Source organism: Cuculus canorus, chromosome 8 (genome assembly GCF_017976375.1).
Source record: "Cuculus canorus isolate bCucCan1 chromosome 8, bCucCan1.pri, whole genome shotgun sequence".
NCBI lineage: Eukaryota > Metazoa > Chordata > Aves > Cuculiformes > Cuculidae > Cuculus > Cuculus canorus.
In genome coordinates, this window is record NC_071408.1 from 15,277,026 (window position 1) to 15,296,025 (window position 19,000).

Genomic DNA, 19,000 nt, shown 5'->3' on the forward strand with positions numbered 1-19,000 from the left:
CAATCACAAAGAAAACATAACCACTTGAAACAATTTCCTTCCAATTTTACAACTAAAGATTCAGGTTTGTGGGTTTATTTGAAACCCTTTCCTATAACTATGTGAAGAGCCCCCCCCCCCGTCCAAGTCTCTCTACAGAAAAAACTAAAATGAATTCAAATTTCAGTCATTAAATAAGTTACACGTTTTTGTTGAAGGACTGTGACACTGAAAAGGCATGTACCTACAACAACTGACTGATAAAACCATTTAGAAAGTAATGACTGAAAACATAAATATGCCCTTCACAAAGCTAATACACCAACCAGTGAGGATTTTTTTAAAACATAAAGGAAATGAGATCTATAAAAGCATTGCCTTAAAACCCATCGGCTTGGTACGGTACGTTACTAGAAAAAAATAGCACTCACCAGTACAAAATAGTAAGCATACAAAGCTGCCAAGTGATGTATTACAAAAAATTTGTCACCAATTGCCTTCCAGTAGTAAATAATAAGCAACAAATCTACAAGAGAAAAGAAATAAAGAACAATTTATTTTACAGCCATTGACCTCAGAATAGTGTTTCTCTAAATTTTAGAGGTATAAATGCCAGCATAGGGCACCAGTAGAAACTCTCTGAATTAATTATCTCTGAGGATAACATCTTTATCCTAAAGACTTCACTGTAGTAAAAGCATTAAGCAACCATATTCTTCCAACTGTTGCCATAAATTACTGCTTTACACATCAATGGAATTACAAAGGCAATAGCTTTAGCTAAAGTATTTCGGAAGGAAAAATTGGATCCAGAATCTCACAGCAAGACTTCATGCTTAGGAACCACAAAATTGGAGCAAGTGACAAAAAAACTGGGAGGGGAGTCTACAGGGGTCACAACCAATATAAAAATAAATGCAGGGAGTCATTATGGAGAACTTGTGAATCAAGAAGTAGTTATATTAGCAAACAGGGAAACATTTACTAAAAATATTTCGCAAGGGGCACTTGGAATCAGAAACATTTGCTTTATTTAATCACAATTTTCCAATTACAGTAGAAGTCATATAGAGACCTGAATTAATGTTATAATCAAAGCTTTGATAAAAAAGAGTTCTTACGTGTCCCATCACAGCCTGATAGCAGAAGTTTTTCTTTTCTATACTGGAAGAAGCAATTTCTGTCCCTACTTTCTCCAAACGAGTACTTTGGATGAGACTATTACCAAGAAAGGTTCCAAACCAAAGACCGTAAGTTTCATATCTCCTGTGAGTACCTTGACCTCTTTTACACTAGCTATCCTCAGGCAGGACTTGATATCATCTGACATAGCCACTCCACGGCCTATTAATAATTAAACATTAACTATATAAGGAAGTGAGAGAGAATAAGTGGCCAGGCTCAGGTCTCTGTTCAAAGGCATTCATTAATTCATAATGAAAGTCTAATGCATAATTATTCAAAAATAGATACCAATACACTTAAACACGGGAGCTAACGTTCTTCTTGTGGAAAAAATTGGAGATTTAAATAACGCACAGTTTAACTGGGTGTGCTGATCATCAGATTATCAGTTCTACTGGGGTAAGAAATCTAATCTGAGAGATAATAAAGTCCATGGCCCAGGCTCTGATCAGAGACTCCATCCTAACATAAGAAGTTTTCCCTGAAAACAGTCCAAGTCAGAACAAGTTCTTGCTTTTATAAGCCAGCATTATTCCCACACGCCAAAAAGGAAAGCTTGAAAGCATTTTGCAGCAAAATTTCCATGCCAATTTTAGTTGAGAGTAAATAATTAAGAAAACAAAATATATGTAGGGGTAAATACCATACCAAGAAAATAATCTTAAGTTTCCATGTTTTATACATTACTAAGTTTTGGCTTAAAGTGAGACTAAAAGGTGGGCGGGCAGGATCCTATGCAATAATTCGCCTCAGCTTGTACTGAAGGTTTACTAAAATTCTTCTGACACCATTCTGAGGTCACAGGAGGAAACATAGGATAAAGGTACAAGTTGGGGACACCCTGAATGGAGAAAAGGGCACTGCTTTAACACCTTCTCAAATGGCTGAAGGGCAAAACTGAGCTGGAGTTGGTAGTTGTGTATCAAGCCATCATAAAGCCACACAATGGCTTTTCCTCAGCCATTTTTTTCTGTTTTTTACATCCTCTGGCAAGATTCTGTGATTTCACTAAACTCTACAGGTCTGTTAGCAATTTTAAAGGCCACAGCAGTAACTGTATCGTATACACATATCACATCTCCAGCATACTGGCTCAATATAAATATATAAGTATAGTGACTCAATATAAAGTTTGTGCGTGTTATATACACATTGCATACTTACCAGAAATGAGGTAGCCTGTGGTAATAGCAATATTCAGTTTCACAATTGAAGGGTCACCCCTATAAACATACAAAAAATAAACAGAGCCTTTATAACAGGGTAATTTGCAAAGGACATACACATATCAAACACACCAGGCCACCTTATTCTTGGCCCATCAGTAAGATATTACGAGATTTGGTTAGGAAAGGTCCTAGTCATGAAAACTGACTCCTCTTCCTACTAACTACTAACTACCCTAAATCAGGATTACTCTCTGCCTTGGGGCAGAGACTGCCCCAAGAGCCTTGCTAGAGACTAGAACTGAAACCCAGCAAGTACCCTGAGCTGGCTTCTCTGGAAGCAGAGGATAAAAAAAAACCAGCCCAAGCAGTGTCTCTTAGCATTTTAACTGACACTCTCCATCTCCATTTTTGTTCTTCTGCCAATGTTAAAACTTTGTTAAGGATGACAAAAATATCTTGCTCAGCTGGTGCTTTTCATATTCATAAGAGGATGGATGCTTATAGGGATAAACAGAGTACAAGGAGACAAGAAAGGAATTATTTGCCAGTTCTTTGGAGCTAAGCAACCTTAAAGGAAAAATGCTTTTCAAAGTAGTTTTACACTCCCCGTTCCTTCCCTTTTGATGCCAAACATTCAGCAGGCAAAGCTCTTAGTAGCACATACAACTTCAGTTCCTCTAGGATGTTCAGCAAACCCAAACTTGTGAATACAGCTCAAGAGAAGGAAGCATCTACATTAAAGCAAGTAACATTTGTTTCTTCTTCCACTGTCCTCTGTACATTCCTACTTTGAGGAGTCTGGTAAGCAAATAGTGTTTCCTTGGCATGAGGATCATAACTTCTTTTTTTTCCCAACTAAGTTATGCATCTAATCTAGATTTATCTGGATTTGTTTTGTGCAAGTATGAATTGAACATCAAGTGACAGGACTACAATTTATAAAATGTGAGCTGCTCAAGACAAACTGTGAAAGCAATATTTTTTGTAAACCTTCTGAGAAAAAAGGAACACAACTGTGCTTACAGCCACCTCCAATAGAAAGTCTACCTCAGCTAGAAAGCAGTAAAATGCTATTACTTAGCTATTATTTTTTAATCCTATTAGAATGAAGCCGTGGAAGAGATTTCCTGTATTATTACAATCTGTTCACTAAATTCTAAGGCTTTCTTAGCGTCCAAAACCGACTGCTTCCCTGAGCGAGAGAGTAGCTTACAAGAAAATAGAAGGACTGACAAAACTAGAATTCTGCCGTTAGGTGAGCAAAAACATTATCAGAAGAGCCTGGAGCTCACTTCATCTCTTAAGATTGGCCATAGGGGCTCCCTTAACTACAACTCGAGACAAGAACATTTTTCCATGGCTTCAAAACCTGGTTTAACGAGCTACACGGGTTGTGGGCTGAGTGCTTCCTTAGGTGTAGCTCTTCTGAAAATCACAGCTAAAACACAGCATATGTAGATATGTTCTCACAACTTTAGGAGAAAGTCATTACAGCCTTCCCATTAGAGTTGTGGCAGTAGCAACATCATAACCAAACTTGTAAGTGCTCCCAACACACTTCAGCATGTCATTACCAAGACTGAGCCCGTGCTCAAGAACCTTCATACTCTTCTCCAGGGAAGATGCAAAGGATGGAGTATATGAAATTAGGGCCTTGATAATGGTAAACACGCCTTAATTGGATAAGGCAGGGAATGACTCACTTCCCTTAATTCTTTCCATGAGAACAGTCACCTTGCAACAAACCTTCTCTAGACTTTCTAAACCAACTCTTCAACAACAAATATGGCTGCAATGTCCATGTGTCACCTCCCTTCAAAAAGGTGCCATTAACTTCAGTTAATGGAAAACTTAGAATTTAGTCTAAAATCTGTTAGATTTCCTGACCTGTCTCCTTGAACAGGAAATGCAATGAAGCTCACCAGCCCTGCTGTTCGCAGCCTGGTGTTGATGCCAGCAAAAGCCACAAGTGACAAACAGGGAATGGCTTAAATAAGCAAAAGGGAAGAGCTATCTCTTTTGTGAATGCTAAGGAGGTTACGTGTGGCAAAGGAATTGCACACCAACATGTACAGGCAGATGTAACAAACTGAAGTCAACATAACCGAACTTTCTTCAAAGTTATTTGCAGATACAGTCACATAAAATGCTACTCAGACTTGAAAACATGTAATGACTGTGAAGTAGACAGTCATATCAAAAAGCTTGCTTCTGTGAAGCTGCAACTTAATTCACTTATTTGCATTTTCTCCCTCTCCTTATCTGATCTCTACCACCTCCACATTTTCTAACCACCTCAAAAACAATTTCTACATCGTCTATGTTAGCTAGTCTGTATTACATATAGAAAAAAAAGCAAAGTGTTACGAGAAGTCCTAGACCATCAAAAAAGGTGCATATACACAACACTGATGCCTCCTGTAACTTATCAATGCTCCAGTCTTTATTATCCTTTGTTAGGATCTACTGAAACCTAGTTTCAGGCATTACCTGACAGTAATACCACACACTCCCTCCATTGGACCCAAACTCTTAGCAGGAGTCCTGATCCCTTTCAAGACATATGGGCATCATCACCATGCGTTTATGCTTTGTGCGAAACCAGAGGTTAGGCTGACATACACAGAGGGTCTGTGATTTTCCATTATAGATAAAGATACCTTTAAATCCCACAAAAAAAGAACTGATTGGATACTGTCATACAGTCAATGACTACACAAAGCTGGTGGTGATAATTAGAGTTAAAAAGTGTCTGCATCAAAACCTTCCCAGTAGCCTAAAATCTGAGCATTTGTGTAATGTTTTTAAGCTGCTTGGGTAGAACCGTGCAAGAAAGCTGTGTGAAGAATTCTTAGACATTTACTTACAAACTACTGAAACTAGATTCGCAAATGTTTCTTGTATTGTTAGTAAGCAATTCCTAGAGAAAGGCTTATGCATCCTTCACATCCGTAAATGACCAAGTCCCACAGCTTATGTCTGCATTCCAAAATGGCATTAGAGTTCCAGACTCAGCAGCCTTGCAACAGTCCATCTGGCATTTCCCCTATAATTTGTTTTTTTCCTCTTCAATCTTATTCAATTAAAATCAACGCTGTGGATTCAGCTACAAATGATAAGCATATTCAGCTACAAATGATAAGCAACTTAAGACTTGACATACAGCTAAGCTATAAAACAGGCTGGGGAAAAAGAAATGGTTAAAGCTCTACCTGGTCAGCTGTGGCTCTAATTCCTGGGTACCAGGAACCAGTATGACATAAGGGGGAACACATGGCCTTGCTAGCCATCTCTTTTTTAAGAGTCATGCAATAGTTAGCCTTAGAATAAAACAGACATCTGCAAATTCGGAGGAAACGACCCTACAATTCTGGCTTCACTGGCAGAAGAAAGCCTAACACAAAGTTGTATTTTACTCGCAGGCTGCATAAAAGGACTCGTAAAGTCACAGGCAATACTACATTTGGCCTTCCTTTGCACTTAATCACTCGCGTGAACATAGTTTCAAATCATTGCAACTGCCTTAAATACAGTGATACTTTACTCACTTCAAAATAATTAGTTTAGTAACTAAAAATACATTTAGAGTGTGTTCTGTGTACTTCTAATTAACAAATTCCTGAAACCAGTTTAAGATCATTTTGACCAAGAGATAATTTAGAGATACATCCATGAAATGAACCTGAAGCTTTGCTTTGAAACACACAGATTAGATATACCTCTCTAGATTAATATAAAGCTTTTCTTTCTCCACCAAATGTAAGTAATACCACTGATAGCAACTACTGCAAACATACCCAAACAGATAAAATACTTAGAAGCAATAGTAGAAATACAGGAAAAAATCCCCCAAAAGGCAGCTGGATTTAGTCTTTTAAGATGTAATGCTTTCACATAATCTAGCATGCTATGACTCCACAAGTGAGATTAAGTTCTCAGTGCAGTGTACAAAAATATTTAACATTTTTTTTCAAACTTACAAAGAACAAAAAAGTGGTTCAATTTCTGCTTAATTTGGGTTTTTTTCCCCTGGAGTTACACTAGGAAAACCTAGTGAATGTGAAGAATTAATTTATTTATCATCTCTAAGAGGCTTTTATTTCTGCCTTTCATGACTTTTGTTTATAACAAGGTCTGATCAGACCAACCGGGATAAAAGCTTCTATCTGACAAGGCTTACCACAACACGCACCGAGTTATGATAATATACTTGTTTTCAACGTGGTTAACAGATCTCATGAGATATTCAGACTGTATTTGGTCTCTCTAAAGATACCAAAACACAATGAAAAAAATTCAAAACGGCCAACAAATTAATTGTGTATCACTACAAACTGAAGAGGTCAATGCTGCCTAACACTATGAATAAGTGTTATATTTATTAAAGCTGCATAGAATATTTTGTTAACAAGAGAAAAATATTAGAAGCCCATTTATTAAATATTCCCGTTGCTTGTGAAGAGAGTGCTTGAAACTTTCACATATTTCTTTTTTCAAACAAAGACTGAGTGAAGCCTTATGGGAGGCACAAAGACAGACATCTTAACTTAATCAATTTAGAGATAATAGGCCCCTCCAGCTTTTTCCCACACACACTACAGACGTGCAACAGCATTTTAATTTCACTTTAAAATTATTATAGTAACCAGCATAGTTTCAGTCATGTCAACTTACAGTTACACTCTTGGTTCTGTGCTTTAGTAATTTAATATGCTAATTTCAAATCAATTTCTTGTATTTTATCTATTCCACTTCACAGAGACACAATGCACTAAGACATTAACACTGACAAAATTTCAGAATTATCAAATACTACAGGCATAAAAATGGACACATTGTAACTGCATATTTTAATAGGAAACGAAACATTTATTTCAGTAATTAATACACTGAAAAATTCTTTTTTTCCTTCTCAGTTATTTTATTGCATAAACACAATATATATATATCATGTGTCTTACCAAAGATGGTCAGCATTAACAGCATCATCGTACAACAAAATATATAGGCAAAAGCCACCAACCACCAAGGCATGGAATGTGGACACTGTCCTGGAAAAAAAAAAAATCAAAAAAAAAAAAATCACAGTCACAAGGAGATACTGTCATTCAAAACTTTTATACCGTGCTTACAGTAGGATGTTTCGAAAGACATTCTCAATGGCACCCAGATAACTCCGTGGAAGACAATCTTCTCTTCATTACACTATGTCCAGCCACTTATATAGCAAGAGGTGGGAAAAACAGTCAAAAAGAACGAATCTATTAGACTGAGGGGGAGAGGGAAGCTATAAATATAAAATAGGGTTTTAAAGTAACTGAGATCTACATTTTTCTCCAATTACCACATATATTAATGAAACCTTAAAGACAATAAGGCATCCAGATCTCTAACAAATACTTAGTTTAATGTCCCATTGCTGGAAAAATCTACATGCATTTCAGATTCATGTGCCCACATGTCCTGCAGCAGCAGGTTTCTCCTTTTGGGCATTACTTAATAGATGACCCATAATAAATCTGCCAAGCTCATGCCTTGGAAAGAAGGCTGTTAAATGAAAAATCCTATCAACGGAAGTCTCAGAAAGAATTTCTACTGTATTTGAAGTAGATTCTGGTTTTCAAAAATAAAAGCTGTATAACAAAAGGTTGTAGCTGAATATCTGAGGTATAATGGTTTCACTTTAATTTATACTCCTCTTGTCCTATATAAAAATCACAATAATCAGAGTTGCCTTGTCCATACTTGGGTACACAACACTTTTTTTGACAAAGGCACCAGTGTCAAGTCTACAAGCTGCATACATGCTGTAGATAAAATCTGAATGTTAACAAGCACTTAAAAAGAATTACCTACGTACAGAGGCCTCCGCAGGGTTTCGGCCAGGGCCATTCCTGCCCTTTTGAGTCCACATGTATTCTTGGAAGGTAGAATAATGCAATGGGCATGGGCCCAGAATGTGTAACCCTGTTCCTCTAGACACGGGTTTAATACTACTACAAACTGCATCGAATGCTGTGTAGCTACTTCTGCTTTTCTACCTTTCGAGTAGGAGGTAAAAAAATTACATGCCAAAATAGCTCTATGGATATTCTCACATTAGCTCTCATAGATACTGTTTGAAAGACAATAACTCTAAATTCGATGCTGTGTGATCAGAAACATCTCTGCCTCATCCATGTTCACAGTATTAATAATACGCACACAAATGTACAGATGCTGGAAGTTATTAGACTCGTCATTGTACATAGCAAATACATGTATTTGGAAGTTATTAATATTTTAGATGTGCATAAGTCACTCTGAGGACTCTAAACTCTACCATGCAAGAGTTGAAGAATACATCTTAAGTCATGCGGAAGACTTTGCAAAGAAAGACTACGTTGTAATTCCTAGTCTGTTTCCAGTAGCTATATTATGGTCTATTGGCATTAGAAGACTTTGTAACTTTCCATAAAAGAAATCTATTTACAATTTGTTTAAAGAGTGTCATCATGGTATTTACAGCAGCTTTTTTAGTAGTGTTCCAAAAAAATGGAGATTAATATAACATGAATAGTCAAATGTAACTGGAAGAGAACATTTATTAACAGGCAGAGGCTTCTTAGTGGCTTTTTCCTTTTTTTTTAAACAAAGAAAGAAAATTCAGTTATCAAAATTTTAATGTTATTTAACAGTTTAATTAAAATGCCTACTCTTGTAACACAGTATTACTATAGAGCTAGGAACTTTACTCCCTTTTCAAAACAAAGCATGGCATATAACATTAGCGTTTCAGAAATGTTATATTCAGAAATGCCTGGAAATTTTGAACTTCAGGAGACAATAATGCTGAAAGAAGTAAAATTTGTCATAGAATATAGCTCATTAGTTCACAGTTGCAATTTGTCTCAGGAGTGGCTGTTTACCCAAATCAGATTGTTTAGAATATAAACAATACAACAAGCACAGCACCTGAAGGGACATGGCGGGGGGAAAAAAAAGGGGAAAAGAAAAAGAAAAGCAGATTTCCTCCTTAACTCTGGACTTCAAAGTTTCTCCATACGAGAGGGGCCAGAAGAAGAAAGGAAACAGTGCAACGTTGCATTTTAATATGGAATCTAGGTCAAGCTATCAAGCTCCGTACACTTCCTGGAAATTACGGTCAAAGCTTGCATCCTTTAACTCCTCATTAAGCTTCAAAGAAAAAAGTTGCACTGATAAATTGCATACTTGCTCCTTTATTACTAAATATATGTGGTTTTGCAATTGCTTAATAGCAGTACAAACGTATCATAGAAGAGGCGACAGGAATTTGTGCACAACAAATTAAAGAGTTATACTATATCTGTGCTGAAGTACAGTTTTTTAACTCCGTCTGAGTGCCTGCATACTTAAGGCTGCAGAAGCAATTATTTTATTGGGTTTTAACTCTTGGAAGGTCAGAATGAACAAATTGACAGTATGGAAAACATAGTCCAGAGCTGCAGCTCAAATGCTTGATCACAAAACCCTCCAAACTGTAACAATGTATTTTCAATGCTACAGCTCATTTCAGGCAGATGCCCTCTTCCAGACCCAGCTGAGCTGATAAAAATGCATAACCATCCTCTTTGCCAGTTTCCTTCAGGACTGCCAACACAACCATTTGTGTAAGCATTCCCTACACCAGCTCAATGCAGGACAAAATAACAAACTTTTAAATCATTTAAGGTAACCTAACTCATTTTAGTAGGAGACGGTAGCTTTCTCTACCCGCACAGCTGTCTGTGAGAGTACCTACGTGTCTACCTACGTTCTCTGAACATGTAAGATACTCCTTGGGGTGTCTCTTTGTTTTGCTGAAACACAGGAGCAATGAAGTAGTTTGACAAATCACTGTGTGTTTCGTTAGCCAATCTAACAGTCAATCTTCTGTGGAAATATGCGCAGAAATAGCCTTTCTTTCACTCCATACCCTCCTCAGATATAACACCAACAAGCTGCTGATGAACCTGCTTTGTGTTTCATGGCTTCTATCTCTGGAATTGGATGTAGCACTGGACCACAACTTCTCTGCGTGCTAACATCTACATCGATCCCCCAAAAAAATGTGGGAAGCAGTATAAAAGGACACAACCTGGGGTGCTGTATCACCTTGAGTAGTTAAACACCTTACTACAAAGTAGCCCAGAGATTACAGAACAGCTTATTGCCAGCACACTTGTGATGTGTGAAACAATTCACATCTTATTATGCAAAGCACTACAACTCAGCATAGCGCTAGCAGGCATGGGATAAGTTCTCAGAAAGCCTATTAAGCAATTTAAGGGTCACTTGATGTGGCTTAGACACAAAGGTTCAGCTCCAACAGTATAACAGTTTAGTTTAGTTTCCCTGTCTGCCTCTATTGTAACAGAGCTAAACCTAAGCTGCACTGATACCATGAACTGGCATCCTATGAAGTTATTCGGGCAGATAGGTAATTATTCAAAACCTGAACTGAAATTAAGACGGTGCCTTTAAGAATACTGCAGGTGGACATTTGCCAAATGGAAGGGCAAGACCATTTAACTTGCTAATGCTGCTTAGAACGATGGAAACAACTTCAAAAGTATCCACCTCATATTGCCTTTGAACAGCACTGAGGAGAACAGCAATACAACTAATGCATTTTGAGCACAGTGACAGCCATACAGTACACATTTTTGAGCTTCAAATTTGAGAAACACTTAAAAAAAATAGGCTACTCAGGCATAAAGTAATAGGCTACTCAGGCATAAAGTCATACTGTATCAGTTAATTCAAACAAAGCTGGTGCACTATATATACCTAGTATATTGCAAATAAAACCACCATGAACATCCCATTCACAATTACTACCCAACACTTCCTTTATGACTTAAAAGAGAGGAAAGCTCCACAGAAAAATTCACAGAGCTCAAGAAGTTTCTAACAGCTCTCTGTCTGAGGACACAAGTGTTATGCAGGTGGATCCATCCCAGTGAAAAAACTGCAGGAACACAAAGGGAGTGAGAAAGGCTTTTAGATTGAGTTTTCACAACTCTTTCTGAATATGTTCCGTGTGTCACAGCTTCCTCCTCCTCTTTTTGCCGTCTCCTTCCCCATCAACACACAGACATACCTGTCTAACCCTACCTCACTCCAATAGTGAGGCTGAGACAGGCTGAGAGAGATGGAGTTGCTCAGCCTGGAGAAGGCCCCAAGGAGACCTTATAACAGCCTGTCAGTACCTGAAGGGGGCTACAGGAAAGCTGGGGAGGAACTTTTTTATAAAGGCATGTAGTGCTAGGATTAGGGGGAATGGCTATAAACTGGAGAGGGGAAGATATAGATTGGATGCAAGGAGGAATTTCTCCACGAGGATGGTGAGGCACTGGCACAGGCTGCCCAGGGAAGCTGTGGATGCCCCATCCCTGGAGGTGTTCAAGGCCAGGCTGGATGGGGCCTTGGGTAGACTGATCTGGTGAGAGGTGTTCCTGTCTATCACAGGGAGGGTTGTAGTTAGATGATCTTTAAGGTCCCTTCCAACTCAAACCATTCTATGATTGCATCACTACACCAAAGATTCATTAAATTTCTTGGGAAACCATAACTTACATATAACATATTGTAATATAGTAGCACCAAGAGAAGAGACGGCAATTTGCTTTGCACCCAAAAGCATGACCAGGGATAAACTAGCATTTAGATCATGGGATAAATTGCAATAGTTTTGATTTTCATGTATGTCTGGGGGAAGGGAAGACCTCTTCTCTTCACTAGAAGGGTCACGGAGAAGCCATTTAAAATTAATCCACTTCAGCTTATTACCTCTCACCAGTCACTGTTTTCTTTTGTTACTGGAGTTCACTTGGGCATTGTTGACTAACAACATGTCTAACGTTCAAGTGTTTGTAGTACTGTGTGTTTAAGAGTGGGCCTCAGTATTTTACATTCAGAATTTGTCAAGTGCCTACAACTGTCCCTCTAATTTTTACAGATGTTTAACTCCTAACTTTTCCTGCAGTTTTATTTACACACACACAGGTGGTTTAGATGTTGACAATTTCAGGTAGGTCATTAGCTGTATTTATTTTGAACACTGTACCTTGAATTCCATTCGATCTTCCTTTTTTGGCTGAGACTGTTAAAGCCAGGCGTTATTCGTGTTGACACCCAAGAACTTAAAACATGGAACAGGAGTTGAAATACAGTAAAACTGGCAACAGCAACGCCAATAGTCAGTTTGCTGAAGGAAGCCATTGTTCTTCAGCCTGTGAGTAGAAGCAGAAAGTAATTTCAGTTCATTCTCCATTTAACTATTTTAAGCAGCCACAGTGTTTTTGACAGCTAACTTATTATTCACAAGAAATATCCTCTTGTTCAACATTTCTACATAAGCCTGAATAGTATTAAAGTATCCCCAAACTTTTATATGTAAAAATTGCACTTTACTTTTGAGGTTTTTAACATCTGCGTACTACACGTTTTCACTGCTTAAAGTCACATGCATTTTGTTTACACAGAAAGGGGTGCGAGAAGCAGTAGCCATTGCAACCTTCAGCTCAAAAGCCTACACTTCTTTCCCAAGAAGCTCCAAAGTTAAAAAACATCTCATTCTTACCAGACTGACTACTGCCAATGGGATTTTAAAAAGCAACAATGAAATCAGATAAGCGTAGCAGAGATTTTGAGGTCAGCCCAGAGAAGCAATAGCCTCACTGCAGCTTTATGTTCGTATACTTTATAGAGACAGCAGCTGCCGATTTGCACTTAGTTCACAGTTGAGGGCTTCTCTTTGTGACAGCATATAGGCTATCATATTTGAGCTTTTTTCTTCCTGCGAAAGTCTAAACTTTGCACAGTTTCAGAGCACACTGAAAAGCTTCCTACCATCTAAGGTAAATGCACTTTTCAGACACTGGGTGCTTAGCTATTTCATGAGATCTTAAAAAATAGCTAAACAATTCCAAACATAAATGTAGATCCCTAAATCCTTCAATCATTTCTCCCAAGTTGCCAGTATTTTGTATGACAGAATAATGTTTTCCCAGAAGCCACAAACTTCTGATGTACACCTCCAGGTTGATGATGTTGTGAAGTGTTTTATATTCCAAGACTAACAAAGGTTACAAATTCATAAAAAGTCAAGTTGTATTAAGCTGAATAGAAAAGGGGGGAAGCAAATGTCTTCATTTAAAATATTTAAATAATTAGTTTAATAGCCATTTAAATAACTGTTGTCACTTATTTCAGTTTTACTGAAGAAAATACCTAAATGTAAAATGAAGACTTACAGGCTAAAATAATGGTCAGCAAAAACTGATAGAAATACATAATACACTTTTGTCCACCTTTAGTTTATGTGCATTCTAGAACGAGGGAACATGCCTTAGATTTTTGAAATTGTATCTGTATCACAGATGGAAAGAAACTTGAACATCAGGAGGAAAAAATAAAAGACAAGTCCAACACTTAAAATAATAAGTTTGAAAAATATTAAGTCAAGTACTCTCACTTGATGGTGTCAATGGTGAGTATATTGAAACAGTCTGCATTTAAACTTAAAACTTTAACAAGAGGTATATGATACACAGATCTGGAAAAAAAATACTTTTGTCTTCAAAGATTTAGAACTGAAAGGTTCAATGATCTCAAACATTCCTCCCTCCTCCTCTTTCTTTTCCTTTTTTTTTTTCCATCGCCAGATTGAAAAGTAAAAAAAAAAGTGAAATATCTGAAAATGCTCTCTGACTAGTGCCCACAGTGAAAGCTGCAGCTATATATGCAGAATGCAGGACAAATAAGAGATTTGCGGAGTGAAACCTGCATCTATATCATATGGATTTTGAGTGTTTACTTCAGACCAGCTTTAATCCTGTCCTAGGGACTCCGCAGTTGTTAGATTGTAATTGATGTGCTCTTCAGGCCTACCTTCCTGCTCAGCTCGACCCAAAAGGAATCCAGCTTGCAAGCTTTGGGATAGCTACGCAACACAAACCAAAGGGCAGTAAGTGGGGGTGATCAGGAGATTCAGTTCCTAAGTGCATTTTTACTCCAAAGTAGCATTTTAACGTGCACACACAGCAGTGCATTAAAACAAACTCTAGTTCATTCCAGTTGTTGATCTGATGACCTGTTCTAGTTCAGAATATTAGTCTTGCATACTTCTTAACATTAGTCTGTTAAAAGTTCAAATTTCAAATGCTATCCTGAATATTCAGTATTCTCTCAAGTACTTTTTACATTGTTCTCCATATGCTTCTCCATTTGCCTCCACTGGCCAAGATGACACAAAATACAAATAAAGTTTTATGCACTTTTTGCACAGTTTAAAGTACTAGAGACTATAGATGACAAGCTTGGTTTTCTAAAACTTTTCCTTTTGAAGGAATAAAACAATCAATTCAATTTCATATCTTCCAGTTTAAACCCACTGAGAAGCGCTGTATGGCTTCCATTCCAGATTCTACTCCTAGGGCCAAAACTTCCTTAATACATCATCTCATTTGTAGTACGCGCTTCTCTCTAGGACCACATAAGTTAAAAAAAAAATCAGTTCTTTTAATTGCTAAAGTGAAGGAAGCCAAAATGCATGTCGAAGACAGTTCTCTTCAGAAAAACACCAAACCCACTGAACATCACTCACACCTACTTCATCCTTTTGACTAAAACACAGCAATTCTCATGATGCTACCAATTTTATTCACCCGCAATGACTATACCAGTACCTCTGAGTTTCAAAGACACCGACATAATCCTTTGGACAAAAGAAACCCATGTTTTGTTTTGCTTCCTTAGTACCCAAAGATTTTGTTAGGTAAGTAATGTTGCAGCGTGTGGCAGGTGTTTGCTTTAGGACAGGAGATTACAGAAGTAAACAAAAACCCTCACAACCATCCCTTGCAAGAAATGCATTAAAAGAGCTAATCTTTCTTCTAAGCAGCAGGGAATTTGTTTTAAGGAAAAGTACTTGCGTGGAAAGTGCATGATCTGACTTTCAAAAGCATTACATATCCCTCAGAAGTTTTAGCAGCACGTACGGAACCGTATGCCCATGAAGGAGAAGGGTATGAGAGCACCAGAGAAGAAACTAGTCACTCAGCCTTTGGCCGGTCTCACAGATATTCATAAGGGTTTTGCAAAATGGATTTCAGAAGGTGATTCCATACATGCTTATCAAGACGCTGATTAAGTACAACAAGAACCAAGGCCAGGAATAATTGTTTTACTTAGGCAAATGAAGAGTGGTGCATTTTAATTCAACTCAAGAACCATGTGCAAACACAGACTTTCACGCACAATGGAAGAAAAATTCAGCTATAAACTTTTTCTTGTATCTCTGAGTTGATTTCAACTATATCCTGTTCAACATGAAAATTAACTGTTGTTTACAGGATTTTATTAAAGAAAATAATCACTCATGTTGTTGAACCAGAGCTTATCACATTAAATAAACATAATAAGCTGCTAATTACATACGACTTCTTTGTCTTGAGGGCAATAGCCAAAGTTAGTCAAAGGCAGCTTAGACTACACTGCCTCAGTATCTTCTTATGGCTGTCCAGCAAAGTCTGATCAAGGTACAGCACTTCATGGATTATGTATAAGCAGACACTTTATCACCCAAATTGCATAATCCTTGATTACCATTCAGGCAGCTGATCCGGTGTTTCAGCTGGTTGGAGGCTGGGTGAAGGGGGAAGTTTAGTGTAACTACTTTGTAATTCAGGAAAAAAGTACTAGATCCAGGTTGGTTCTTCACTATTACTTTTTTCAGGTCTTTTCTTGTCTTATCCCAAATTTCTGCCTTAACCATTCCGCTGGACAGTAATTACAAATGACCAGAACTTCACTCTTGCAGCTTCTCAGTGTAGTCTTCAGGTAAATAACTACCAGCAGACACTTAAAACTAACGATTTTCAGCAAGGTATTGCTTACACATATCTAGCGCAGTATCAAATTACTCTATTGACCCCTGTAATTTTAAAAAAGCTAATAGCACAGCTTTTCATTCCTACTTAGTAAGAGGAGAAAATACACTCTTTTCATCACTTCTATTAACAAGTTGGGAGTTTTCTGCAATTCTATTTCTACTTGAATTTTAGAAGAAAAAAAAAGCAACAATACTAAGACTCAACATTCATTCCCCCCATTACGAAATGATTATGAACTTCTGACAGAAACAAGTTAGCACTTACTTATCAGAAAATAAAGAAGCAAAAGTTACCAACCGCTGTACTGCTAACAGCACGTAGCATTTATGTTCTCATTTCACTGTTTGCACATCAATTTTTCTCATCATAAAAATAAGAAAAGCAACTACAAACCCACAGGACAGAGTAAGGATGCATAGAGAAAGGTGTAAGGCCCATAGTCCTTACTGCTCTCAAGGCTGGATTTCCAGATGAGTTGGATCAGCTTCCAAACAAGATTAGAGGCTAAAGCTGCTGGGGACACCAGCACATCTCATTCAGCCCCGCGCTCTCCTGATCTCTTTAAAACTGGAAGCCAAATCCAATCCTTGTAAAACTCGCCACGCCGATCTGCAAAGAGCAACGTGGAACTCCTGACTGTTTGCACATTTTATTGTGAGCCTGATCATAAAGCATCTGCAGTGCCGAGTTGTGCTGAGCAGGGGGTTCCGAGCGGGGGCTCCGAGCAGGCGGTCGGACCTCGGAGCAGACACACCGCGCTCCAGCCGCTCGCAGCCCAAGCCGTACCCTTCTCCAGGAATTCGCACCCCGAACTCCACCGCGCTTTCTGCTCTTTTCTGCCCAGGCAACTCGTAGATTCGGCTCGCTCTTGGCAGCGACAGAGCGAACGGGCTGAGCTCGGGATCCTGCACCCGCACCACCGAACCCGCGAGAAGTTGGCAGCAGGAGGGCAGCCCCGGCCCGCCCCGCGCCCGGTGTTACCTCGCCTTCCCCGCGGCGCCGCCGAGCCCGCAGCTGCGGGGCGGGGGCAGCGGCTGCGCGTCCCGCCGTCAGTGCGGCCGGCGCCGCGGTGCGGGCACGGGGCGGCGCCACGGAGGGAAGGGGCCGCCCCCGGGGCCGCGGGATGCTCCGGGAGGGCTGCGGCGCCGCACCGGGACGCGGCAGGCGCAGCCTTAAAGGGGCCAAGCGCCGCCTAAAGCCGCGCTGCCATCGACCCTGTGCGGGGACGGCGCCTCCCCTGCCCCGCACCGCCCCGCAACAGCTCCCCCCTACCCTGCACCACCCCCCCCCCCCCGTGATCCACAGAGGCTCCGCCCGCCCCGCAGCGGTTCCCCTGCCCCACACCATCCCCCTCCAGCCCCCCAGCACCTCCCTCTGCCCCGCAGCGGCTCTCCTGCCCCGCACCGCCCCCCTCCAGCCCCCCAGCACCTCCCTCTGCCCCGCAGCAGCTCTCCTGCCCCGCACCGTCCCCCTCCAGCCCCCCAGCACCTCCCTCTGCCCCGCAGCGGCTCCCCTGTCCCGCACCGCCCTTCCCCGTGCCCTCCCCCCTGTCCCGCAGTGGCTCCCTCTGTCCCACGGCGCCCTCCTGCAACACCCCCCTGACCCTCATATATATCCCGGGAAAATGCAGATGTTACTGCTGGTGCCCTAGGAATCCATTTATGCACCCAGTGCACAGCACAGGATCATCGGACCTGTCACACGGAGATCAGGTAATGCTGGTACCGGCTATTTTTAAAATTAAGTGCCTTGATTTTTGTCCAATTATTTTTCATTTTACATTTTTGAACTGCTGTACAGTGTGTAAAAGTCAAATAGAAGAAAATTATGTTGACAAATATGATGATGAATGGACTTGAAAGCGTAACAGTCAGGATTCTGCTCTTCCTGGTATGCTTCTATCACAGCTACCCTAAATCACCTCAACTCTCCATTTCCACTAAAGATTCCTGATCTTTCAGATCAATAATTTAAAAATCCTCCTCTCAAACACAATAATGTTGAAGGTATTCGTCCTATCTTACACCAGATTAAGCTGCAGCTGACAAAGAAATTATCTGTCCCACCTACATATATTGATCTACACTTGCAAGATGTCTCCCACAGCAGGAATGCCGTGGCTTAACCATGAAGAGAAACTGATGATGGCCTGCCGTAATATGCCCATCAGAGAAAGACGGATACCGAGGTTCTGATTCATGAGATATTGGGCCACCCCTGCTGTAGAAATGGTAACCTGTAGGAGGTGAGCAGGGCGCACTGCCAGCATCTGTAACTGTTGCAAGCCATCTTAGCTTAATTTGTTTCTGAACATAAATCAACCACCAGAGAAGTGTTTTTGCAAACATCAGAACTCCTGAAGTTGGACTTCCTCTGGACCTATGTCTTACAGTTCATGAGCTTTTAGACTTATTTTTGTTAACAAAATTCTATAGGACATTCTCAGCTGAGTGAACAAGGAGATCCCATTCCTGCTTCCAATCTCCTTCCATTCCAGAATAAACACATGGACAAATAAGCCATAGCATATCAACATAATTTCTTAGTAAAACTGGGATAAAAAGCTCATCTTTTACTGTCATGTAATGTCATTCTTCATACAAAGGAAGATTTCAACCTATTTTCTATTATGTCTACAGTTTTTAGTGAAACAGAACAGCCACTAAAACCTAAGAGCTGCACGGTGTGATCACAAATCACTTTCAAATTGACATCACTAGAAAAGCGATAAGATTTTTTTCTTCAGTAATTGACCTTCCAAAGAACAGC

General features: G+C 39.7%; 1 protein-coding gene across 13 annotated transcripts in view; it reads right to left on the bottom strand.

The window, feature by feature from the left end:
- TLCD4 (TLC domain containing 4) overlaps nt 1-19,000 on the bottom strand; it is a 37,944-nt gene that overhangs the window by 5,695 nt on the left and 13,249 nt on the right. For 6 of the 13 annotated variants that reach the window (XM_054073764.1, XM_054073763.1, XM_054073758.1 and 3 more), the window contains 5 exons: nt 16,679-16,840; nt 12,403-12,568; nt 7,295-7,384; nt 2,329-2,387; nt 411-505 (listed from right to left, as the gene is read on the bottom strand). In XM_054073764.1, the coding sequence (XP_053929739.1) occupies nt 411-505; nt 2,329-2,387; nt 7,295-7,384; nt 12,403-12,557 (399 nt within the window). In that variant the 5' untranslated portion in view covers nt 12,558-12,568; nt 16,679-16,840. The other 7 variants (XM_054073768.1, XM_054073759.1, XM_054073767.1 and 4 more) reach the window with 6 other exon arrangements.